The sequence below is a fragment of the Polypterus senegalus genome, chromosome 1 (assembly GCF_016835505.1).
Source record: "Polypterus senegalus isolate Bchr_013 chromosome 1, ASM1683550v1, whole genome shotgun sequence".
NCBI classification, from domain to species: Eukaryota; Metazoa; Chordata; class Cladistia; order Polypteriformes; family Polypteridae; genus Polypterus; species Polypterus senegalus.
The window spans coordinates 168,664,573-168,690,790 of NC_053154.1; the positions used below are offsets into that span (position 1 = coordinate 168,664,573).

Below are 26,218 nucleotides of genomic sequence, written 5' to 3' on the forward strand. Positions count from 1 at the left end.
AAAAGCACAGACAGGAAAGAGCTGCAGCGACATCAGGCAGCAGTGAATAAGATTGAAGCAACCTCGGTGGAGTGACCTGGGGTGTTTTGCGAGAGATGCATCAGACACTTTTCTTTAAGTGTTACTAGTAAAACATTAAAGAAATGAAGCAAGAAAAACTTTCATTGGATGTTTAATTTGCTGCTGTGTTGTCTAGCGGTTGGACTGAGATGCATTATGTGCTTTAATAAAAATAATTCTATTCTGATAGTTCAAAGATTAGTGGTAGATAGAAGATAAACAGAGATATTCACAATCTGTAAACGGGGGAATTTGTAATAGTAGCCCCATGTGTTGGAGGTTGAAATGTATGCGGTTATTCAAGCTCTCCTTGTCTTCTTCTTCTTCTTTATCTTCATCTTTTCCCACTTCTATGTGAAGTTAATGTGCTCAATGAACCTTCTCCAAACAGCACAGTCCTGCACCTCCTCACAAGTTTTCCTTTTCCTTCAGATGTTCTTTTACTTTATCCGTCCACCTCCACTTTGAACTCCCTTGCTTTCTCTTGCCCTGTTCTTCCATTCCCATTACTCTGTTACCCACGTATTCATTGCCATTCCTCATCACATGTCCATACCACCTCAACCTACTTTCCTGTACTTTCTTATTTATCTCTCCCACTTTTGTTGTACCTCTGATTGTCTCATTTTTTATTCTGTCCTTTATTGTCCTTTATTGTAATCTCAACATTCTCATTTCTGCCACATCTAACGTCTTCTCCTACATTTCCTTTACTGCCCATGTCTCAGCTCCAAACATCATTGCTGGTCTTACCACTGTCCTAAAAACCTTACCTTTAACATTGTATCACACAACCCCACCAAAACACTGGCAAAAAGTCTTAGGCTTTGCAAAATTACTTTTTTTTAAACATATTTGATAACATTCTGACATAATGTTGATGAATAATTTAGTTTCTGAAAGGGTTATGAATAATTATTCTAAAAATACAATTCAACAATAATAGCATGTTGTATAATATAGTTTAATGTACATGATTTTAACAAGAAAGTATAATTTCCATACAGTGATAAAAAAAACATGAATTTCAGAAAAGATATACAAAGGGGTTTAAAAACTGTCATTAGTGTTTCTGATTCAAGATTCTTATGGGAACTCATGCATGAAACTGAATTGACCTGCTGATCTGTCCTACAAGGTATCCTTAAAGATGAACATATGTGGTGTGTTATTATTTGAAGTATGCCATTTACAATCCAATAGTATGTTAGCTTTAAAATTCTTGGTAAAAGTAAGAAAATTTAAAATGCAACTTTTTTCTGCCTTGTGGGGTATATTTTCAGTGAGCATTAGACTTCTAAACATTTACAATATGCAAATTAAATGCTTTGCTAGTGCTCCTGTAAGAACTCCAGTAAAAATCTAGATGTGGAAAGTGTACAATGTTTTTGGCTGTTATGGTTACATGATTATTTCAGATTTATTTCAATTGGCTATAAGGTTTTGTGTTGTAAATTTTAATGATCATCGTATAACGAGCAAACCTTAACTGGGTAATACATGGTATCATGTGGTTATTCTCCTGGCCCACTATATACATTGCAACCTACAGAACCTTTCCCAAGCAGGCTCCTATCGCACCATCTTCTGTGGTCAAAGGAGCCCTTGAAATGAGAAACTCTGGGAGGGAGGAAGGCCTCCTTTAAGCAAAGCAGCAATAGGGCAAGGGGGAGAGTAAGCAATCAAGACATTTAAAATTGAGGTGTCTCATTGATGTTAGTGGTAGTAGTGGAGTGAACCCTATCAGAAGGGTCAGTAGCTTCAGGGACTTCATTGTCGTCCCCAGATCCTTCCCAGGCGTAATATTCTCTGGGAGGTGTTTGTGGGAAACTGCGACTCTCTGATGAGTCGCAACTGTCTGGGAACAGCAAGAAACCGCTGAAAGTGCTACTGCTTTCAGTGTTCTGGAACATGCCATTGTTGGCGGTATCTTTCACTTGTATCCAGACTTGGTCACCAGCCTGAAGGTGTTGTACCACCATCTGAGAGGTCTGACCCATGTTATTTTCCTCTGTGCTTTTTACAATACCCTGGAAGTTCACAAATAGGCCCACCTTAAGCACTCTGAGAAAAGCTGTCACGTGGTAGGTGAAGATATAAGTGCCATTTACAGGTGCTGTGTAGATCCCGTTGTTAGGATTATAGTGCTCCATGACATTATAGAGCACAGTTGTGAAGGGCACTGGCAGATTGGGCTTGGGGTAGATGTTCTTTAGGGCTACAGAAAAAGCAGATTGGATGGAAGGGGTGCATGGCCCTGGTTCTCCTCTAACTCCTTGATCCCCTTTCTCCCCTCTGTCCCCTGGCAATCCCTGAGGTCCTGCAACACCTTGAACTCCTTGCTCTCCTTGAGGACCCTGTGGCCCCATTTTTCCCTCATTACCCTTTTCCCCATCTTTGCACTCACATACTCCCATCTGTCCCTGATCTCCTTTCAGTCCAGGGGATCCTTGCTCACCGGTGGAGCCTTTCTCCCCATTTTCACCTTTTTGGCCAGTTATGCCCTCTATACCGGGCAAACCAGGCTCTCCTCTTTCTCCAGATGGCCCTGGAGAACCTGGATTTCCAGGTCTGCCCTTCTCTCCTTCACAAACTGCCGGACACTGACCAGGTTGCCCTGGCGGGCCTCTTATGCCTGGAATTCCATTAATGCCTGACATTCCTTTTTCACCTGAAACCAGAGAAGCAACAAATTTACATTAGACATTCATACAGGTCTAAAGGTGGAACACAGGAAACAATAAAAATATCATTTTGATGTTATGGCACAGCTCATTGGTAGAGAAAAAATATGAAGATATATGACAATGGCCACATCACGTGGCTACCATGTGCTGTAGGTGGGCACACCTACTGTGTGGAGAAAAATGACAAATTGTCACATACCTTTGAGCCCAGTGCTACCCTTAGAGCCTTGGAATCCAGGTTGCCCCTTATCACCTTTTGGTCCCTCATCTCCTTTCTCACCTACATGATGGTAAAAATAAAGAAGAGTGCAAACATTTATTTTTTTCTTTTTGGTAATGGTGGCTCTCCTCTTTCTCCAGATGGTCCTGGAGGTTTTACACTTTAAATTTAAAAATTCTGGAAGCAACCAAAAGCTGAAACAACTAGGAGAAATACACAATGATACTAAATGACCACTTCCATGGTGCCAGATTTTACGTTTACTTCCTCCTCCTCTATTTTAGTGGGGAACTCAGTTTACATGGATGGAAAGTAATATGACAGGTAATAAGAGTAAAGACTAGACTGAAAGCCAAAAAAGTGGTCAGGTAGAAACAATTAAGGGAAAGGGAAGGGTAAGAGCACAGATCAGATAAAACAAGTCCTGTGGGATCTGACAAGGTAGAAAGTAAAGGAAACTGAAAACTTCACCATTAAGCTCTAGAGTTCCAACATACAGTAGCTCCTTTAACTACTTCACACAGTCCTCAGTGGTTTTAGGACAGTAATGCCTTCCAGCAATAAGTGAGATAAAAGAGCAGGAAAATCTTGCATCTGCAGGCTGAATTTATCTCAAAAAGAATATCCATGTTCCTTTGATTGGTCTTTTAAAATACAGTAATAGGATTGGGTGAAGATAATTTTGGTAGTGTTTAGTTTAGGCGTTTCATGGTTTTAGCATTCCATCATCTTTCCCAGCCCAAAGAATTATTATTATTAGCATTATTCTGGGGGGAACTAACTAAGGTAAGGATGAGGCAAACAAATTATTGCAGTTTTATCCTTTATCACCATCCAAATATCAATAGCTGATGTTCATATTTTTATACTAGCTTGGTTCTTTTTGTAAACCTTTAATTCCTGTGCTTCCTTTGTCATTGTCATGGACTCACTCACCTTTGAGACCTCTTTGCCCGGGTAAGCCTTGATTACCTCTAATTCCCATCTTCCCTTTGATTCCTTGACTTCCTGGTCGTCCTGTGAAACAAAGAGAATCAATCCTTTGAAGGAGCAGTGTGGTCAAAAACAAAATAAATTAGAATGACTTTATAATTAACCTTGATCACCGGGCTCCTAACAGTCTAACAAATATGATGTCTATGGGCTTACATCTGAAGCTCTCATGCACTGTAAATGACCTTTTTGCCATTTCATACTCCTTTTTCCAGTATTGTGGATGTTCAGATTGATGGAATGAAGTTTAATTCTAAAACCGAACACTTAACTGCCATGGTAGAATTAAGCACTCTGTAAACATTATCTCTGATAAAAATGTTATTCTATTAGTCAGATTTCTGTGTTACAGTCATTTTGACAGACCCTTAAACAAGTTGTTTCATTATTGTATCTGACAGGGGCATATGCTCCCTGGGTATGTGTCCTTTTAGTATTGTAGCTCATAATTTAAGCCTAAATAGATCCTTTCTCACTAATAGCGCAGATATTAAGAAAAGAGAAATACAGTAAAAAAAAGCAAAAAAAGAAAAGAACCTGCTTTAAAATGCAGCTTTCGTTCTTAATGCACATTACAGTATATACTGCCATATAATCTATATATATAAAAGAGACTGTCTGTGTGTGTTTCATATACAATCCTACACCCTTTGACCAATTGGACCAAATTTTACATAGTTGCACTTCAGAACCATACAGACAAGATAAACTACTTTGGAGCCCAAAACTTTGACCTGGGGGTCCCAGTGTTTTGTATTCCTGGGTGCTACATTTTGCACACTAGTGCCACCTGCTGACTCAGAAGAAGTATTTCAGTCCTATAATTCTTGACTGATCTGGATCAAATTTTGCATAGTTGCTCTCTAGGACTATACGTACAAGACAGACTACTTTACAACTGAAAATGTTGATTATGGGGGTTCCATATTAACATTACATATCTGGATAACAACTTGTACTGCTATAGACTACTGTAATATAAAAATAATTTATTCTGCGCTTTTACAAAGGGGTGTTTTGGGTGAGGCTTGATCGAGCGGAAGTAAAGCACAACACAAAGGAGAATCAAAAGGTTGTTGTTTAACTCTTAACTCTTTGTTGGCTTCATTCATCCATCCATCCTCTTCCGCTTATTCGGGGTCGGGTCACGGGGGCAGAGAGGCCCAGACTTCCCTCTCCCCAGCCACTTCTTCCAGCTCTTCTGGGAGAATCCCAAAGGTGTTCTCAGGCCAGCCGGGAGACATAGTCCCTCCAGCGTGTCCTGGGTCTTCCCGGGGCCTCCTCCCGGTTGGACGTGCCGGAACACCTCACCAGGGAGGCGTCCAGGAGGCATCCTGATCAGATGCCCGAGCCACCTCATCTGACTCCTCTCGATGCGGAGGAGCAGCAGCTCTACTCTGAGCCCCTCCCGGATGACTGAGCTTCTCACCCTATCTTTAAGGGAAAGCCCAGACACCCTGCGAGGAAGCTCATTTCAGCCGCTTGTATTCGATCTCGTTCTTTCGGTCACTACCCATAGCTCATGACCATAGGTGAGGGTAGGAACGTAGATCGACTGGTAAATTGAGAGCTTTGCCTTACGGCTCAGCTCTTTTTCACCACGACAGACCGATGCAGAGCCCGCATCACTGCGGATGCCGCACCGATCCCCTGTCGATCTCACGGTCCATTCTTCCCTCACTCGTGAACAAGACCCCAAGATACTTGAACTCCTCCACTTGGGGCAGGATCTCTCCCGCAACCCTGAGAGGGCACTCCTCCCTTTTCCAGCTGAGGACCATGGTCTTGGATTTGTAGGTGCTGATTCTCATCCCAGCCGTTTCACACTCAGCTGCGAACCGATCCAGAGAGAGCTGAAGATCACGGCCTGATGAAGCAAACAGGACAACATCATCTGCAAAAGCAGTGACCCAATCCTGAGTCCACCAAACCGACCCCTTCAACACCCTGGCTGCGCTTAGAAATTCTGTCCATAAAAGTTATGAACAGAATCGGTGACAAAGGGCAGCCCTGGCGGAGTCCAACTCTCACTGGAAACGGGCTCGACTTACTGCCGCAATGCGGACCAAGCTCTGACACCGGTTGTACAGGACCGAACAGCTCTTATCAGGGGTCCGTACCCCATACTCCCGAGCACCCCCACAGGATTCCCGAGGGACACGGTCGAATTTTTCCAAGTCCACAAAACACATGTAGACTGGTGGGCAAACTCCCATGCACCCTCCAGGACTCTGCTAAGGGTGAAGAGCTGGTCCACTGTTCCGCACCAGGACGAAAACCACACTGTTCCTCCTGAATCCGAGGTTCACTATCCGACGGACCCTCCTCTCCAGAACCCCGAATAGACTTTTCCAGGGAGGCTGAGGAGTGTGATCCCTCTATTGTTGGAACACACCCTCCGGTCCCCCTTTTTAAAGAGGGGGACCACCACCCCGGTCTGCCAATCCAGAGGCACTGTCCCGATGTCCATGCGATGTTGCAGAGACGTGTCAACCAAGACAGTCCTACAACATCCAGAGCCTTAAGGAACTCCGGGCGATCTCATCCACCCCGGGCCCTGCCACCAAGGAGTTTTTTGACCGCTTCGGTGACTTTATTCCCAGAGATTGGGAGAGCCCACCTCAGAGTCCCCAGGCTCTGCTTTCTCATTGGAAGGCATGTTAGTGGGATTGAGGAGGTCTTCGAAGTACTCCCCCACCGACCCACAACGTCCCGTGTCGAGTCAGCAGCGCACCATCCCACCATATACGGTGTTGACACTGCACTGCTTCCCTCCTGAGACGCCGGACGGTGGACCAGAATCTCCTCGAAGCCGTCCGAAAGTCGCTCTCCATGGCCTCTCAAACTCCTCCCATGCCCGAAGTTTTGCCTCAGCAACAACCGCCGCATTCCGCTTGGCCTGCCGGTACCTATCAGCTGCCTCCAGAGACCCACAGGACAAAAAAGTCCTATAGGACTCCTTCTTCAGCTTGACGGCATCCCTCACCGCTGGTGTCCACCAACGGGTTCGGGGATTGCCGCCACGACAGGCACCGACCACCTTGCGGCCACAGCTCCGGTCAGCCGCCTCAACAATAGAGGCACGGAACATGGCCCATTCGACTCAATGTCCCCACCTCCCTCGGGGCGTGGTTGAAGTTCTGCCGAGGTGGGAGTTGAAGCTACTTCTGACAGGGGACTCTGCCAGCCGCTCCCAGCAGACCCTCACAACACGCTTGGGCCTACCAGGTCTGACCGCATCTTCCCCACCATCGGCCAACTCACCACCAGGTGGTGATCAGTTGACAGCTCTGCCCCTCTCTTCACCCGAGTGTCCAAGACATATGGCGCGCAAGTCCGGCGACACCACCACAAAGTCGATCATCGACCTGAGGCCTAGGGTGTCCTGGTGCCAAGTGCACATATGAACACCCTTATGCTTGAACATGGTGTTCTTTATGGACAATCCGTGGCGAGCACAGAAGTCCAATAACAAAACACCGCTCGGGTTCAGATCGGGGGGGCCATTTCTCCCAATCACGCCCTTCCAGGTCTCACTGTCATTGCCCATGTGAGCATTGAAGTCTCCCAGCAAAACGAGGGAATCCCCAGAAGGTATGCCCTCTAGCAACCCTCCAGAGACTCCAAAAAGGGTGGATACTCCAAACTGCTGTTCGGCGCATACGCACAAACAACAGTCAGGACCCTTCCCCCACCCGAAGGCGGAGGGAGGCCACCCTCTCGTCCACCGGGGTAAACCCCAATGCACAGGCTCCGAGTCGGGGGGCAATAAGTATGCCCACACCTGCTCGGCGCCTCTCACCGGGGGCAACTCCAGAGTGGTAGAGAGTCCAGCCCCTCTCAAGGAGATTGGTTCCAGAGTCCAAGCTGTGCCGAGGTGAGTCCGACTATATCTAGCGGAACCTCTGACCTCACGCACTAGCTCAGGCTCCTTCCCTTCAGAGAGGTGACATTCCACGTCCCAAGAGCCAGTTTCTGTAGCCGAGGATCAGACCGCCAAGGTCCCGCCTTCGCCACCACCCAACTCACACTGCACCCAACCTCCTTGGCCCCTCCCATAGGTGGTGAGCCCATGGGAGGAGGACCCACGTTACCTTTCGGCTGTGCCCGCCGAGCCCCATGGGTGCAGGCCCGCCACCAGGCGCTCGCCATTGAGCCCCACCTCCAGGCCTGGCTCCAGAGGGGGGCCCCGGTGACCCGTGTCCGGGCAAGGGAAAACGTTGTCCAGAGTTTTTGCTCATCATTGGAGGTTTGTTGAACCGCTCTTTGTCTCATCCCTCACCTAGGACCAGTTTGCCTTGGGTGGCCCTACCAGGGGCATAAAGCCCTGGACAACATAGCTCCTAGGATCATTGGGACCAAAACCCTCCACCACGATAAGGTGACGGTTCAAGGAGGGGTTTGTTGGCTTTCATACATAATTTAAATGCTGCACACAGTCCAGGGAAGACCCATGGCTCGGTGTGAGGATTATTGTTAGGGAGCACCTTGGGGCCCCACAGTATGAGTTGGCAAGTGTGGCTATGGGAAAAGAACATTTGGGGCTCACTGTTAAGACTGTTTCCCCCACAACCTGGCTTCAGATAAGCAGTGGAAAATGAATGAATGAGTGAATAAATGAACTTTTCCATGTTTATTTACACATTTTGCCTTAAAACATTCAAGTAACAAAAAGGTAACAGTGTTCTGAAAATCAATAATAATAAATAAAATAATAAAGTATTTATCTATCTATCTATCTATCTATCTATCTATCTATCTATCTATCTATAAACCCAGAATAACAGCTTTGGAAAAATGATCATACCCCTGATTTAATACTTCTTAGAGCCAATTTTTGCTTTAATGACAACCATAAATCGTTTTGGATATGTCTCTACCAGTTTTGCATATGTAGGTTGGGGAATATTTGCCCATTCTTCCCATGAATTGTTCAAGTTCAGTCAGATTTCCTGGTGAGTGGTGATGGACTGCCATCTCCAAGTGTGTCCGCAGATATTCTATCAGATTTAAATCAGGGCTTTGACTTGGCCAGTCAATGACATACATTGTTCCACCCTTAAGCCATTGTACTGTTTTTTTGGTAGTGTGATTAGGTTTGAGAATTTGGGTGTGATTGGCAGCATCCATTTTTCCATTCAGTCCTAACCAATAACCCAGTCCTTACTGAAGAGACACAGCCCCACATGGTAGCTTCATGGTAGGTATGGTACACTAAGTGTTTTGTGCTGTGTTTGGTTTTCTCTTAACATAGCACTTGGAGTTCAGTCTAAAAAAATAGTCTTGGTCCCATCTGACCATAAAACATTTCACCACATTGCATCAAAATGCTCCTAGTGTTTATTTGCAAAGTGCAAATAAGAGGCAATGTGGTACTTTTTCAGAGGAAGCTTCTTTCTTGCCAACCTGGCATACAGGCTAGCTTTGTGTAAATATTCTTGTCACATGCACATATCAACCAATCTCAGCCTTAGAAATCTTTTTGTTTCCTTCTCCTAACTTGTGCCTTTCCACAGTTTTATCTTCAAGCCATTTTGAAAGCACATTTCCAACTATGATCAGTTCTTTATGTTTCCATGCACCACAAGCAGTAAAGTAGTCAGAACCACTATAACTGATATTGGGTGGGGACTAATTAATTTTACTTTAAGCTTGAGAGTTATAATGTGTAAATACAGCTGGAAATAGTTATATTTAACTAGCCAAAGTACCCGGCATTAGCTGGTTATATTTGTAAAATGGGTTAAGGAAAGAAAGACAAGGTGTATGTTTTTTTTCAATCAATCAATCATTATTCACACTGCCTCTCTACCATTGTCTCAAGGTTCAAGGTTCTTTTATTTGCCATTTGTGCATAAAACCAACAGTCAAAGCACATTGGAATTCTTGTGCAGAGCTCTGTCTGCGTCATAGTAAAACATTAAAAAAATTTAAAAACAGTAAAACAATATAATATATAATATAAATTATACCAGCACTATACAGAAAGGTGGTAATATCTACACACAAAAAAATACAATATTTTGTAGGTATTGCATAATTAAAATTTTACATATTTTTCACTCGTCATTTACATGACAAGTGAAGTGAGGTAGTGTGAGGTTATTACACATATTCAATAATTTTGTTTTGCAGTCAGTCTGACTGTGGCGGGGAAAAAGCTATTGAAAAATCTTGTTCTGTGAGTGATGATGCTGTCTGCTCTGCTGTGTCTCAGATTGTACATATATCAGTTTTTGTGTCAGAGCAGAGAGTGAGCTGGATGGAGTGAGTCCCTAATAATTCCCTCTGCTCTTTTCCGACAACGATGTGCGTACATAAAGTCCAGGGAAGGAAGTTTTGTCCCTATGATCCTCTGTGCAGTCTTTATGACTCTTTGCAAAGCCTTCCTCTCTGCCTGTGTATTTTTGGTGGTCTCATTGGATTCCCGAATTGCAGTAATTCCTTGCTAGGTTGTAACTGTGAATGCTGTCTTGTCTTACTTGTATTCTTAGTTCAAGATGGACAGTTTGTAGTGCCTAAATTATGAAGAAAATCTGGCAAAGCAGAAATCAAACATTTGTGTCGCTTTGTACTTCCACTCTTGATCAAGCCTCACCCAACACTCCCCTGCAAAAGCGCAGGATACTTCTTTTTATATTGCAATAGATAGGAGTAGCACGCAGCGTTACTCAACTAAGTAATGTTAAGTTATGGACATTTCATTTGCTGGTCTGACTTTATCCTGTTAGGATATTTCAATTACTCTGATCCAGCAGGGGGCACTGATGTGCAAAATGTAGCACAAGAAAAATAAAAAAAAACCCAGGGGGCTACAATTTTCAAAATGTTGTGTCCCAAAGTAGTTTATCTTATCTGTATTGTCCTAGAGAGCAACTATGCAAAATGTGGATCTGATCTGTCAAAAAGCTGTAGGATTATATAGCGAAAATACAGAAAGACAGACATTATACTTTATATATAGATTTATTTTCATTTCCAGGGTTTTGTGACAAAAGATGAGGATTTTGATAGGGCATGATGATTTTGTGTACATACATGTAGCTGAAGAGAAGCCATGGAACAATACTATTATCTTACAATTTTTCAGATGGGGTCTTTGGCGATTGTATGTCCATTTTTGGAGCAGTCTCAGGCATTTCTCTTAAACCTTGACTTCTTGTGTCTGTGCAAGATTGCTCCTGGCTTAATGAGGCTCTGAGAAGATTTATATCCACACTTTCCTGAACAATATTACATGTGGATTAATTTCTATTCTACCAGTTTCGCACATTCAGTGAGTTATTTACAGGTTCTACGGACCAATGCTATATATGGATTAGGCTTTCTTGGACCACTTTATCACACACTGCTTTACTTGCTTTAAAAACTGTCAAATTAGAACAAGGTACCTGCTCTCCTTACTAAAACTCCTATATCAAATCAAAGCAAGATTTCCCTTTTTGACTCTTTAGTTAGCAAATATATGTTAAATACATCAAATGAAATCACGCTCACAGGTCACATAGTTATTGTTCAACTTAATACAAATATTTCACAGATGATGATCCAGTCATCCCAATCCCCAATATGACCACACCGTGGTTTGACCATGCCAGTTGTTGGACACTCATGCACATATTGTCTGTATGGCCGTGAACATATCATTACTGTTTTTGAGAACCAGATTCCATCCGCTATTCTTTCTGTTTTCGATTTATTCTTTTCCATAAAGAGAAGAATTGTCTACTGTATGTGAATTTAAAATAACTGGCAGAGATTATTCCAGGGGGGTTTGAAAGATAACTGTCAAACATAGCAAAGTCTAACACCAAAGAGACAAGCAATCAACAACCAAAATGAAAATGAAAATCAGGCTTGTAAACACTAACAGGCACCGAATCCTAGATACACCTTAACAAGAAGAAAATTATTTTCTTTCACTAAACAAAAGCATTTGTCATGAACCTACTTTGTTACTGCTAGGAACTGATTTCTATGTTTCAACACATTACTTATGTTGATACATTTTATCATTTTTGGACATAATTAGGTTTTTTTGTTTTGGCATGGTGGTGAGCATTTTTCTGCTGATCCATGCATGGCTGCAGTCATATTATTTAATGTTGCTATGCCAGTTGCCATGGAAGTGATGTGATGCATTTTGGTAAGCTTTCAGCATTCTAGTTTTGGAAATATTTGCTTTTGCTCTCTTTTTCACTCTATTGTTAAAGGAAGCTTAAAGGCTTTTCCAAGAAAAAGCATTAAGGAACATTTGAGGTTTGGCCTTTTGCAGTAGTTTGACTTTTACTTGTCCCAGACCTGGGGCCTCATGTATAATGCCGTGCGTAGCACTCGCACTCGCATGGCGTAAGCACAAAAGCCGAAATGTGCTTACGCACAGAAATCAGATGCAGGAATCTGTGCGTACTCCAACTTCTGCGTTCTTCCGCTACATAAATCCCGATCAGCGTGAAAAGTAACACTCGTGCACACGCTTTATGTAACTCCTCCCAGAATTACGCCTCTTTGAATATGCAAATCAATATAAATCGCCCTTAAGCTCAGCCTTCTGTGAAAAGACAATGGGAAAAGCACTGGGGAAAATATAAGAATTTCAGCGAATACCAAGTGGAGGCAAACGAAAAACATACAATTTGTTCAAATAAACCATGGTATAATCAACAAAATGAAGTTGATCGAGTGACATAGCGTGTTGGAGAAACTTGAAAGCTCACGTTCACAAAATCGCACAGTGCCAGAAATAAAAAGAAGTCACATATCAAAATTAAGCCGTGGAAAGCGAGTTGTAAGCCCACTGTCTGAGTGTCATATGAAAGCTTATTAGGGTACAGAGAAAAAAAGGCACACAGTGGGGAAAAAGCACGAAATGTCAACTTCAATCTCGACATTTGCACTTTAATCACGTAGTTTATTTTGTCATTAAAGTAGAACATCATAAACTTCATCTTAAAATCGTTTAATTAACCAGTTTCTCAAATCACATCGTAATTAAAGTAGCACGTTAAATGCTTTGTTTTGTATTTGATCTTCTATGTGCTCTATGTGTGTGAATCACTACTTGCTTCTTAAACCGGCTCTCTTCCTCCAACTGGACACAGAATCCATTACATTAGTAATATTACAGCTCTCTAAATAACTAAAATACTGAGATGTATACGTGATATCATTTTCATGATGATAGGAGTTAAAGCACATTATTAAACATGTGTTTCACTTCGATGAAATAATTTATTGCAGCAGTACTCAGGGGCGGCTCTAGGCTTGTGGTGGCCCTGGGCAGAGGAAGAATCGGTGGCTCCTTCGCCCGCCAATGTCAGTAAGGTAGCTTATACACAATGGATGGCCATGTCTGTTGCAGACACTGCATAGCCGCCTCGTGCTCATGACACAAGCATTTAACTTTACTTTTGCCGAAATTTGTCGCTGCATTTTTAGCTGTGTTGTTATTTTCTCTTTCTGTTTTATATTCAACTAGCAGAATACCCGCGCTTCGCAGCGGAGAAGTAGTGTTTTAAAGAAGGTACGAAAAGAAAAGGAAAAATTTTAAAAATAGCGTAACATGATTGTTAATGTAATTGTTTTGTCATTGATATGAGTGTTGTTCTCATATCTATCTATCTATCTATCTATCTATCTATCTATCTATCTATCTATCTATCTATCTATCTATCTATGTTGTTCTAATATCTATCTATCTATATATATATCTCTATCTATCTATCTATATATATCTCTATCTATCTATCTATCTATATATATATATATATATATATAGCAAAATACCCGCGCTTGGCAGCGGAGAAGTAGTGTGTTAAAGAAGGAAAGAGAAAGAAAAGGAAACATTTTGAAAATAACGTAACATGATTGTCAATGTAATTGTTTTGTCACTGTTATGAGTGTAAGCTGTGATATATATATATATATAGCAAAATACCGCGCTTCTCAGCGATGTCATGTGTTAAAGAAGTTATGAAAAGAAAAGGAAACATTTTAAAATAATGTAACATGATTGTCAAAGTAATTGTTTTGTGTATTTGGTGGCAGCGTCACAAAGTTGTTTTCGGTAGCTGCATCAGAAAATGTACCACGACGTCTGACACGCCTCCTTTTTACTGTTTTCTCACAGCTTGGATTGCTGCTGTCATATATATATACACACACACATACACACATACATACATATATATATAATATACATATATATACACATACATATCTTCATATCTACATATCTATATACATATCTACACACACAAATTATATATATGTGTGTATGTATGTATGTATGTGTGTGTGTGTGTGTGTGTGTGTGTGTATATATATATACATATACTTGTGTGTATGTTTGTATGTGTCTATATGTGTGTGTATAGCTTTGGTCACTGAGTGCAAGGGAAAAATAATGAAATATAGTCTATAAGTTATTAAACAGTAAAACATTAACGTTTTAAGAAGTACAGGTACATTGAGCACTACTGGAGTGGTTGCGGGTAAACTACATTTTAAAGACTGTGTAACAAAACAGGTAAGTAACTAACAGCAGCTAAAATGTATATGGATCATCTCTCGGTAGTAGATCCCTTTTGAAAGGCGCTACACGGCGGCTGTGGTATAGAAATTACATTTTCTATGTGAGCGTTCAAATTTGTGCCTCTGGTAATGTGCCTTACCGGCAGTTAAAGAAAATTATTTTTGTGTCCTCTGCCGTGTTAAGAGAGAAAGGCTTTGGTTTGGGATAAAAGGAAAAAAGGTGTAAAGAAAGGAAAGTTGCCTTTTCTTTTATATAGTATAGAGAGATGTGTTCGCTGGCGTTATGATCGCCTTTTGGCGACAGTCGCGTGGGTCCTGTGTAGACTGGTGAGCCGTCCCTGCCATTAATCGGCTGTGATGGCACTGTGAGTCCTCCACTGTATGCGTGTGTTCATAATCCGAGCTGAGGACCTCATAATCGTATACGTGCAAAGAAAGTGTGAATCGCCTTAATATTATTTTGCCGTGGTGTAGAAAAGGGGCCCGTGTTTGCACTTGTCTGGGCTATAGCTCAGGGGGCGGATGAAAAAAATTAAAAGTGCTCACTTTGACTTAAGGCAGAAGCGCAGTCAGCGTCTCAAAGGCGGCACAGCTATGCACGCGCTGGCTGCTCGACTTTTGCTGGGCAGGAGACCACAGTTTTTGCAGACACGTTCATGATATCAAAAGTCTCAGCGCTCTTTGGAGGTCATTCATATATTATATATATAGCAAAATACCAGCGCCTCATAGCGGAGAAGTAGTGTGTTAAAGAAGTAATGAAAAAGAAAAGGAAACATTTTAATAATAATGTAACATGATTGACATTGTCATGAGTGTTGCTATCATATATATTCCTGCCTAAATAAGTCACCCTCCGCTCTTACTTTTTACCGTTCATTTAATCATGGCTAGTGGCGGAAAAATTATAAAATGGAAGGAGGATGGCTTTACCAAAACAATTATTGATGGCGAATCGATTATTCATAAAGCTTGAATTGGTGATCTGTTTTTCTGTGTTAACCTCATATTTTTTCATACTTCTTCTCAAACTAAGGTGGTGCGAGGGTAAAATGAATCGGGATGCGCTGATCAATGTAATCGGTGTACCAGGAAATCATGCATTGACAAAAGCTCCCCTTTGCTTGTAATGCAAAGTGTGATTAAATGCACTATTTTTCAACGCGTTATGGAGCACATGCATCGAAGCTTCTCAGCTGTGCTTGTGCTAAGAAAAGGAAAGATTTTAAAAATAGCGTAACACGCTTGTCAATGTGACCTTTTGTAAGTAGTGCCTGGAGGATTCAGTGTGTTGAAACTCTAGAGACAGCGTGTGTATTAACTTGAGGTAAATGGGAGGAGATGATGACGTGACTCACCCACCCCTTAACTGTCAATCCCCACAAACACAGTCTCTCGAATTTGCATAAGCACACCCCTTCACCTACAATTTTAACTTAGTTACAAAGTGATCAAAACTCTCGTTTATATCCTGCGTCCTCTCATTAAACTTGTATTCCGCATTACCTGTGGGCATGTGAAACGCCAGCGTAGCCTGTCTATGAACTTAATTTAAAGTTTAGGTTTACACCTTGCTTTCTTTCCGAGGTAGCAGCACTCATGAATATGGTAGTATATGCCACTCGCTCGCTTCTTATTGTTTCGCTGCCTTCTCAATTATATAATGCATGTTTTCTTAAGCGCTTTTTGTAGGTCTTCCTGGTTTTCTACGCACTGTGTTGACAGTCAGTTCACGTGATTACGTGGGAGGCGTGATGATGTCACACGAAACTCCGCCCCCTACGTCTTTGCAGCTCTACTCCATTACAGTTAATGGAGAAAATACCTTCCAGTTATGACCATTAGGCGTAGAATTTCGAAATGAAACCTGTCCAACTTTTGTAAGTAAGCTGTAAGGAATGAGCCTGCCAAATTTCAGCCTTCTACCTACACGGGAAGTTGGAGAATTAGTGATGAGTGAGTGAGTGAGTGAGTGAGTGAATGAGTGAGTGAGTGAGTGAGTGAGTGAGGGCTTTGCCTTTTATTAGTATAGATATATATTGCTGTAGCCATCACTGCAGTCAGTGCTTTTCTTTCCCCAAGTAACCGATCGCCACACAATCAGCTCTGTAATAGAAGTTAAGCCATCTGTAAGCTTAGCGCCGATTCTTCAAAACATTTAAGGAACATTGAAATATCTTCATAGTACATGTTTAATTATTCTATCCTTAACGACACTCTCAGTGAAGAATATAGATTATTTAAATAAAGTTAAAGTTTTATCTGTATAATTTAATAAATATATTTTGCTGAATTTCATCTTAAAAATGATATTGTCATCATATGTAAATACACGCTTTATAAAGTGGCTCAGGTTGTGCGATATTATAACTATGGTGCAAGTTTACAGTGGGGTGATTGTACTTATAAGTACAAACCGTTCTACAAGGAGCAATTGATTGAGTGCATTTAAAGTTATTGGGATGAAACTGTTTCTGAACCGCGAGGTCTGTACAGGAAAGGCTTTAAAACGTTTTGCAGTGGCTGAGACAGCGTGTCCATGAAACTGTATACTGATAATTCTCTTTCCGATCAGCTGCTGCTGTGATTCACACTCAGATACAGTGATATAAATACTCCGAGTGGTGCAGTGAGAGTAATATGGAAAAAGATAATCCGCTGTGGCAACTGCTAACGGGAGCAGCTAAAAGAAGAAGAAGAAGAAGAAGAAGAAGAAGAAGTGAGAGTAACAACGCTAAAGCAGTTATGGTATTTGGAATACTATGGCTGTTCCCTGGACCATTATATTGTTACAAGTTAATTACAATCAGATGCGTTACACTAATAAACAATATTCTGTTAGTTTCAGTGTATTTATAAAGCCGCGTCAGGAAAATAATGAGTAACCACACAGGAACAGTACCATTGCTTTGACGCTGGGTACCGCCAGTCTGCAAAACTGAGCGGAGAACTTGCGTACGACAAGGCATGAGGTACCGTGGAAAAGTGCGTGGTTTACGCCAAGTGTAGGTTTTATACATCGCGATTTGAACGTGGAAAAGTTCTTACGCAACATTTCTGTGCATACGCACCATTTATACATGAGGCCCCAGGCCTTTACCTTCTACTATAAAGTCTATTTTCCTGGTACTTTCTTTCCTTTCCCTACCGCTTGGCACTTCCATGACTTGAAACACAGAATATGCCCTACACCTGTAGTGTGGCATCACAGCAAGCTATTCTAAAATAGCAGCACTGGATGATGTCATCTGTAGTGATTTTTGTGCATAATCATTACTTTTTGTAAAACTTTCAGAATTACTAGTTCAGGAATTTTTTTGCAATGTATTTATTTTTTCCTAAATATTTTTATTGTTGTGATTTTGTGGATTAATTTTGGTTCATGTTAGTATTTTGTGGTTGGTAATGTGTCCCCATTGCCAACATATAATGTCAGGAAGTGACTTGTTGCAGTGTTATCAACCAGGAGGTACAAAAGGTGATGCTGTACAATTTATGGTATCCAAGATTCTAGATTCTCCTTTTAGGCATTAGGAGTATTTAGGAGTGTGGCAGATGGTTGGGGATCCTGCCAAGCCAGGACACCTGGAAGAACCAGGAGAGGGACAATACCTTCCCTGGGCCATGAGAGGGCAGCCACCCTGGTCTGCATCGGGGCCATGGGATCAGAGCTTAGAAGCTCAACCCTGTTGAGGCCAGTGGCCACCACCAGGGGGTGCCTGGATGATTACAGAGTGAATCCAGGCACACCCGCAATGCTTCTGGGTGCTCATGCGGCACTTCCGCCATACCAGGAAATGCCACCAAAAGATCATCGCAAAGCATCTGAAGCACAACCGGGGCAGTATAAAAGAGGCTGTCTCACTCCATTAGTGGAGATGGAGTCAGGTGGCAGAGGATGGAGCTTGCGAGGAGAGGATTAGAGGCGGCAGAAGACTTGAGAGAAGAGAGAAAAGAAGGCACTGAATAATTGTGGCTTTTCTATGCATTGTGTGGTGCTGTAAAGAAGAAAAGGTTATTAAACGTGTGTGATTTTGTGTGTGTCTGTCTGTTTGTGGGCTGAATCTTCGCAGGATTCTAAAAGAACTTTCAGCACTTTTTTTTAGCAGAAGTCACAAACATGCAACTAAAGATGATGGAAAAACAAGCCAATAGCTAAATCAAATATAATACTATGTCTATTAAAAACCTGGAAGATTGTGTTTTTTTGGACACAATGGCTTATGTTTCATTTTTATTTTGTAGCCTTGTAGTATTTCTTTGCTTTGCCTCTGTTCACACAGAGACAGGTTAGCAAAGCAAACTCTTTTCTGATCATTGATAAGAGCTATGTAAATAAGAATTACTTTAAAGTTAATGGTAGGGTTTTCAGAGACTTTAGCAACATATTGTATTATCTTGATTTTTCCCTATGTTACATCATATACAGTAGTGTATATGATTATGTGATATGTTTTGTACTAGTGCAAAAACCTTGACTAGTATATAGACAGAAATTGTACTACTTCAAATTTTATTTGCCTACTGCTTAAGACATCTTTGTGTTATTGCTTTTAGATTATATTAGTTATTAATTTGCAATACTAATACTGTACATAATGTAAGCCAATCAGAAAATGTGTATTAAAGATTTCAAAGTTAAAGACAGCAGGACACAATGGTACCACATGGAGCAGTCCTCATCTATAAATATCAAAACCTATTGATCCTACTGATACCATCTGAGAGAGACCAAAGTCCAAAGGGCCTTAAAATATGAAAACATCAGGGTAAGACTTGTTAACATGTGACCTAAGCAGAGAGACTAGGTTCCTGTTCTATAGACTGTACAGAAGAAGTATTAAGAGTCATACCTGGAGGACCCGGATCACCACGGTCCCCTTTAGCACCTTCTATTCCTTTGCAAGTTTTGCAGAGGCAGAACCAGGGCACAGTTTCAATAGGAAGTGGTTCTGGCATGCTCATCAGATAACTGCAGTAGGCATCTCCATGGCCAATGCCATCGAGAGGAAAGCTTCTGGAACTTTCAAAGGTTTGGTTTCCTTGTAGGACATTTGGTGGTGCAGCTGAAGAGGTGGTAGTGGATGGCCTAATAGTGGATGCTGTGATTCCATAGAAGGTCAAAGGTAGTGTCAAACATGTAAGAATGAATCCGGAGATCAACATGGTCTGTGAAAAAGAAAATTACTTCAGTTCACACATTCAATAGGCTTACTCCCATCCTCTTTCAACCCAACAGAATGACGTGTTTCAGTCAGCCTTTAACAAAGTCAAGAATGGGATAATTTAGGCAATAGACTCGACTTACCCCAGAAATTCTGCTTGATCAGATTTTCCTCACAAGTGAAAGTATAATCAGTCAAACTTTTTATTAATGTTTGGAAGTCTGTGCTTTCAATTTTGCACTCTTATGAAGCCTGTCGTCCTATGACATTACCAAACTTACTTACTTTCAGCTCTCACAAAAATCTTCAGTAGTACATTTGAACACCAGTGCCACCCTGCATTTTCAGAGCAAGTTTAAAAAAAATGTCCTGATCCTGAAAGAGGGCACAAAGCAATCATTTTTAAATAAGCCAAATATCACCTGCTCTCATGGGTAGAGTTAATGGGGCTAACTGGCCTACCCTAATGGATACACTGTGGTACTAAAATAAAGCCTCAAATGGATGTGTTTTTTCTCAACAGCTTTTTAAGGCCTCATCTCACGTAAATTTGTTATTAATCGATTAGAGTGTTTATATGCACAGAAGGCAGAAGCCTGGTTTCTTCATAATTTGCGATTATATGGGGAAGTAATCTTCTAGAATTCTCCTTTTGCAAAATGTTCCCATCTTATTAAACTGAGCAAAAATCAGGTGAACATCCTGTGATAATTGTGTTTAATAAATATGTTTAGTCAAATTGATACATATATGTTTGTGTTACCGGATTGTACACAGCACATTTTTGCACTGCAAAGTACCCAGTATGTGTGCTTCTTGCCTTACAACCAGTGCTTTTGGAATAATAATAATAATTAAGGTATTTTACTTCAGTGAGATAAGTATCGCATGAGGTTACTCGTTACTTTAAAAAATAATCGGAGTACATAACGATCATTATTTTTAATTTGTTAATGCTCTGGAGCTTGCAATATCAGTACTTTCTGAAATGTTGAGACAGACTATTTCAGCCAGGAGAAGGAATAATGTGATCACTGAACATTTGCCTCTGGAAATTAATTTTGTGGACACTTCTGCTTGTGGTTGCTGAAAGCGTGTGCAAAACAAATACACACGCAGGCTGACAGAGTACAATGGATATGCGCGGACTACAAAACACTTAACAGAAACTGATTATGGGTTTACATGGCCACATAACTGGATTATTCATGGAGAAATCTACCTCTGTTAATCAGGTTATACAGAGGCCAATAACCCAGTTTCTTTAACTAGTGATTTACATGGCATTTTAGAAACCAGGTTTCTGTGAATAATAGGGTTATTGAAGCGCATGTAAATGAGCTAAATTAATACTTTAAATCCATCCTGCCCAAAGCAACTCTTTTTTGTATGTTGGCTATTTTTAAAACAACAGAGAAATATTTTGTATGACTTCCATTACAGATTAGTTAAATTTACCTTGAGAGTGATTATTTCAGCTTGTATAGTATATTTTGTATACAGTATTTTCCTCTTTTACATGTCTCTATCACACATCACACACACCCCGTGACAAAATATTCATTAAACAAAAATATCTCTTTGATGAAATAAATAAAAAATCAAAACACTCAAACTTACAAATTAGTAAACCCAAATCCCAGAACCCAACCATATATTACCCAAATCTTACACCATATGTACATTTTCTAACTTGTTTAAAAAATTAAGTGCATTTTTCCGCAATTAAAATAAAGAGACAAACTAGCCTGCAGTGGGCTGGTGCCCTGCCCAGGGTTTGTTTCCTGCCTTGCTCCCTGTGTAGGCTGGGATTGGCTTCAGCAGACCCCCGTGACCCTGTAGTTAGGATATAGCGGGTTGGATAATGGATGGATGGATGGAATGGACAAACAAGCTAAAAAAATCAGTCTTTCCTGTCATTTAAATATTGCTAGCATACTTGGGTACTTTTCATAATTTTCAAATCTGACATATATCAATGTACAATTTACTTCATATGAAACCTTATGTCATGACCAATGTATGATATTTGATTTCAGATGTGGTGTAAATATGTAGCAGTGTGGCTTTGCATCTAAAAAATGTAATTATTTTTTAGGGTTCTTCTGTGCCCCCATACCTATATGTCAAACTCCACCCATCAGCAGTCCTGCACGCAAAAAAAATTTAAGTCAGTGGTTCTCAACCTGTGGGGCGGGCCCCCCTAGGGGTGTGCGAAGTAACAAAAAGGGGGGCATGAAGATGTGAAAAAAAGAAAACAAGAATCAAAAATATTGAAAAAACATCTGTTGAAACCAAAACAAAATAACTTAAACTACATTCTGATACTAGAACAATAAATACAGAGTTAGATAAATGTCTATAAAAGTTAAGTAGGTATAATAAAATATGCATCTACATTTCAAAAAAATGTTAGGGGGGACGCGATTAAAACTGTTATGAAAACTCGGGTCGCAAATACTTAAAGGTTGAGAAACGCTGATGTAAGTATATTTGGGTTTTTCAAAAATTATGAATATCTGTCAAGAAATCCACTATCTGAGCTCCTATTCCTCGATGATATCGCAGGAGTCAGAGTTTTAACTGGCAGAAATAACAATAATTTTTGAGCCCATTTTGAAGGTGGCCAAGGGAGTGCTACATGTACATGGGCATTCTTAAGGTTCAATAAGCATAAAATGATTATTTGGATTGATTGGGGTAGGATTGAAATGAGAACAATGAACTGGGATGCAAAGTGAATATGCAAAAACTATATTAAAGACCACATAGTGCACTATTCTATCTATCGATGGACATAAAATAACATAATATTCTCAAACCAGCTTAATTCAGTTTTTTGGTTTGCTGGTAACCTGAGCCTATCTCCAGGAGTACTGGGCATAATACAGAAACCAGACATAGGTGGGGCACCAGTCCATCACAGAGCCCACAGTCATGCACAATATCATAGGTCCAATAATTAACCTAACACACAAATTTTATAGAGAAAGACCCATACAAAAAAATTGGGAACAGGCTGACTTATAATGAACTAGTATATGATTTAATTCTAGAACACTAGTCCATGAGGCAGCAGCACAATATCATGCTAATTAATAAATATGTAAATATATACTGTAAGAAAAATCTATGCATTTTCAAAGACTTTTTAGTCCAAGTTATGTGTTGGGTGCAGGAGTATAACATTAGGTGCAAATCTGGGACCAATTAGGAATGGCCACACTTATGTACTATACTGCAACAATTTAGAAACAAAAATTGTGAAATTTCTGAAACAGAAATTGTGATATGTGAAGAACCCAGAATACCCAGAGAAAATCCAGAAGAACTCTGGGAGAACATGCAAACTCAACACTGTTCCAGTTTTCTGGGGTGGCGACCTGCGCCACAACCACCCGATCAAAGCACTGTGATGTCCCTACATTGATGGATTGAAGGCCAGAAGTCCACATGACCATCATCATTAAATTCTTCCATGAGAGTCCTAAATACCATGAAGACTGATTGAGGTCATTTATGTTAGGTAGAATGCCTAGAGGGGGCTGGTAGGTATCGTGGCCTGGAACCCCTGCAGATTTTATTTTTTTCTCCAGCCGTCTGGAGTTTTTTCTTTTTGTTTTTTCTGTCCTCCCTGGCCATCAGACCTTACTTTTTTTCTATGTTAATTAGTGTTCCCTTATTCTATTTTTTATTTATTTGTCTTTTTTCTCTTTCTTCATCATGTAAAGCACTTTGAGCTGCATAATTTGCAAGAAAATGTGCTATATAAATAAATGTAGTTGTTGTTGTTGAATGTGGCCTGGTGGGAATTGATGTTGGAATTTTCAGTGTGGCAGCTTTAGCACTAACATAGGCACCCATGTGTTCTAAACTCACTTAAACACTGCTTAATTCATGTATGCCCACACCACACTAAGAGTCTGGTCCAATGACTTTATGTAATTTCTGTCACTAAGTTTGCTCCGGGAGCACTGACACCATGCTAGCTAAATAAATCAACAATATCCTGGGACAGAAGGGATGTTTTATATTGGCTGAAAATATACAACTTCAATCAAGGGATACCCTAGGATTGGAGTTATAGAAGTGTTAAGCATGGCACACAACACCAACCAAATAATCAAGGAAACAAGTTAGTTCCATTGAACCAGCTTTTGGATGAAAATCAATCAAAACTTTAATAAGACTGCTAGTCCATCAGAGATCACATAGATAGAAGAAGATGAACATCCAGCATGAGCGCCCACAGCACAAAAGACCTCTAGCTAACCTCTAATATAAGGAAACCTGCAGTGGCACCTTTGCTGATGCACGCTCAAACCCATGCTCTCATGCTATCAATCAAACAATCACATCTCATGTTTAGCTAGCTCTGAGCAGTCTTCATCATCATTTTAAGACATCAGCCCCACTCTGCACTGTCATAGGATGGTGAGGAAAACCCCTGTCCTGAAACAGTCCACCATATACCCCAATTGCCATCAGACCCCAGAGTCAATTACCGGTTTGCTGAGAGTGATTGATTGAAAATCCCATCTGCCGAATGGAAAGTGAGCAGTTGAGGCAAAGCAGCGGACGCTTTATAAAGCTGACCCAGAAAGTGATAGGTGCAATTTGACTCGCAGATCCAGCATCCCCACAAAACAAAAATAAAAAAAAGAAAGAAACACCTGCATTAAAAAGCTTGGTAATTGAGGACAGTTGTGGAGAAGGAACTTTCTTCTGTGGCGGCCCATTGTCTTCTGTAAAATGATTCCTGCCTTTTTCACAGCCCCATCTCTCATCTGTCAGTAAGAATAGCTAGCCTTGCTTTCTCTCTCTTCACCTACCTTTGTTTCCACGGGTTGGTGTGGCTTAGTTGATACTGATAGCATCAAATCCTGGTGAGCAGGCACCTTGGGAGCTCCACATCTCATAACTAGGTCTTGAGAACAAATAGTGCCAGTCCTGCCCACACCTCACATTAGTCTAGCATTAAAAAACAAAACAGTAAAGTTGGGGAAAGGCAAAATAACCAGCAGCTCTAAAAATTGTTTATGCTGGCAGGATCATTGGGGTGTATGGCATCTTGAGAGATCAATTGAAAGGGAAACTAACAAAACTCATAAATCCTACCTGACTCTGGTAGCCAGAGTGACTGTACACAGAGCTGGATCTGGTCTTTGGGGAATACCAAGTAATGTCTGCTTCTATTCTATTTGTTCACTTATTTTGGGCCTTTGAAGTAAATTTGATAGATCCGAATAAGGAGGAGGGAAGCCTGATGTATTAGTGGCTATCCTTAAGCAAACATTTAAATAAACTGAAATTACATATCATGGTAAGTATACAATATATTATACATTGTATGGTATTTGGCACCATGTTAGTGAAAGTGTGAGGGAGTACGTGAACTAGTCCTGCAATTTAATTAAATGCACCTCTTCCCACTTTAGATTTACTGTAAGTGAGTTTGAAACTGTTCTGCATTTTCTACTATGTTATGATACAGATTAAATGTGGCCTAGTGGTTAGCACTGTTTTTTTCCTAGCTAGAAAGTCAGCCCTATCAACGTCTGTGTAGAGTTAGCATGCTCTCCCCATGCCTATATGGGTTTTTCTCCCACACATTCAAAAGGGGTGTGAGTTTCAGTTAATTAGCCATTTAAAGTGGACTTGTATGAAAAACTGTGTGGGTGTGTTATCTTCGGTGAACTGGCACCCCATTCACACCTGAGCTTCTGCTTTGTGCTTGAAACTGTCAAAACATAAGAACAATGAGAACAAGTAATTCAACTCAAACTCACCAATCCACCCACCTACATTCTGTGAGTTTTGAAGGACCTTTAAGTCCTACACTTTACCACACTATTTGCTAATGTATTGCATGTGTCTGTGGTTCGTTGTGTGAAAAAAAAACAAAATCCACACTTAAAAAGCTTCTTGATTTGTCCCTGTGTTCTTGCTAAAGAATTTATTTTAAAGCTATCTACACCATATTAATTTCCTTCAAAATTTTAAACACTTCAAGCAAGTCATTTCTTAGTCTCCATTTGGTTAAAGTAAGAAAGTTCAACTCCTTTAATTTTCATTCATAGTTCATATCGCTTAATCCCAGAATCAGGCATCCTCTGGACTTTGTCTAGCCCTGCTATGTTATCTTTCTAATACAGAGACCAAAACTGCACACAGTACTCCAGATGCTGCCTCATTAGCAGTGACGTATGGTGAGGTTCATGGCTGGTGAGGCACTGACTCCTTCAGACTCAGATTTACAAATATATGTGTAGCGGTCAGAAGCCGCGAAGATTCACACCGTCGAGAAAGACGGTGATTTATTTATTTTATATGAGGATTACCAGGGACAACCCCAGCCTTGGCACGAAACACACCCACACACACTACAGAGACAAAGAAAACGCACTGGGAACTTAAACGACAAAAAAGTATAATGAAATTAAATTACTAAATGAAAACAATAATACCACCCCTGATCCCTTCGGCGATATTACAATTAACAGATAAACATGACAAACACGCAGTAAAGTCCATGTATGAAATAATAGCGGTGAAGTTAT

General features: G+C 40.8%; 1 protein-coding gene across 1 annotated transcript; it reads right to left on the bottom strand.

Annotated features, from left to right (window-relative positions):
• Positions 1–1,005: 1,005 nt before the first annotated feature.
• LOC120535058 (complement C1q and tumor necrosis factor-related protein 9) lies at positions 1,006–24,269 on the bottom strand. The gene is made up of 5 exons (XM_039762587.1): positions 24,164–24,269; positions 19,347–19,662; positions 3,904–3,984; positions 2,947–3,027; positions 1,006–2,731 (listed from the first exon to the last, which is right to left on the bottom strand). Exons 2-5 carry the CDS (start codon positions 19,657–19,659, stop codon positions 1,752–1,754), a joined length of 1,455 nt encoding a protein of 484 aa, XP_039618521.1. The 5' UTR covers positions 19,660–19,662; positions 24,164–24,269; the 3' UTR covers positions 1,006–1,751.
• Between the last annotated feature and the right edge of the window lie 1,949 nt (positions 24,270–26,218).

What these genes read in the sequence shown, in the direction of transcription:
- LOC120535058 (XM_039762587.1), bottom strand. Translation starts at nt 19,659, where the DNA reads ATGTTGATCTCCGGATTCATTCTTACATGTTTGACACTACCTTTGACC. An exon ending in TGGTGATCCGGGTCCTCCAG is followed by an intron (nt 3,985 to 19,346) that starts GTATGACTCTTA and finishes TTTGTTTCACAG; the next exon opens with GACGACCAGGAAGTCAAGGA. An exon ending in GGGTAGCACTGGGCTCAAAG is followed by an intron (nt 2,732 to 2,946) that starts GTATGTGACAAT and finishes CTCTGGTTTCAG; the next exon opens with GTGAAAAAGGAATGTCAGGC.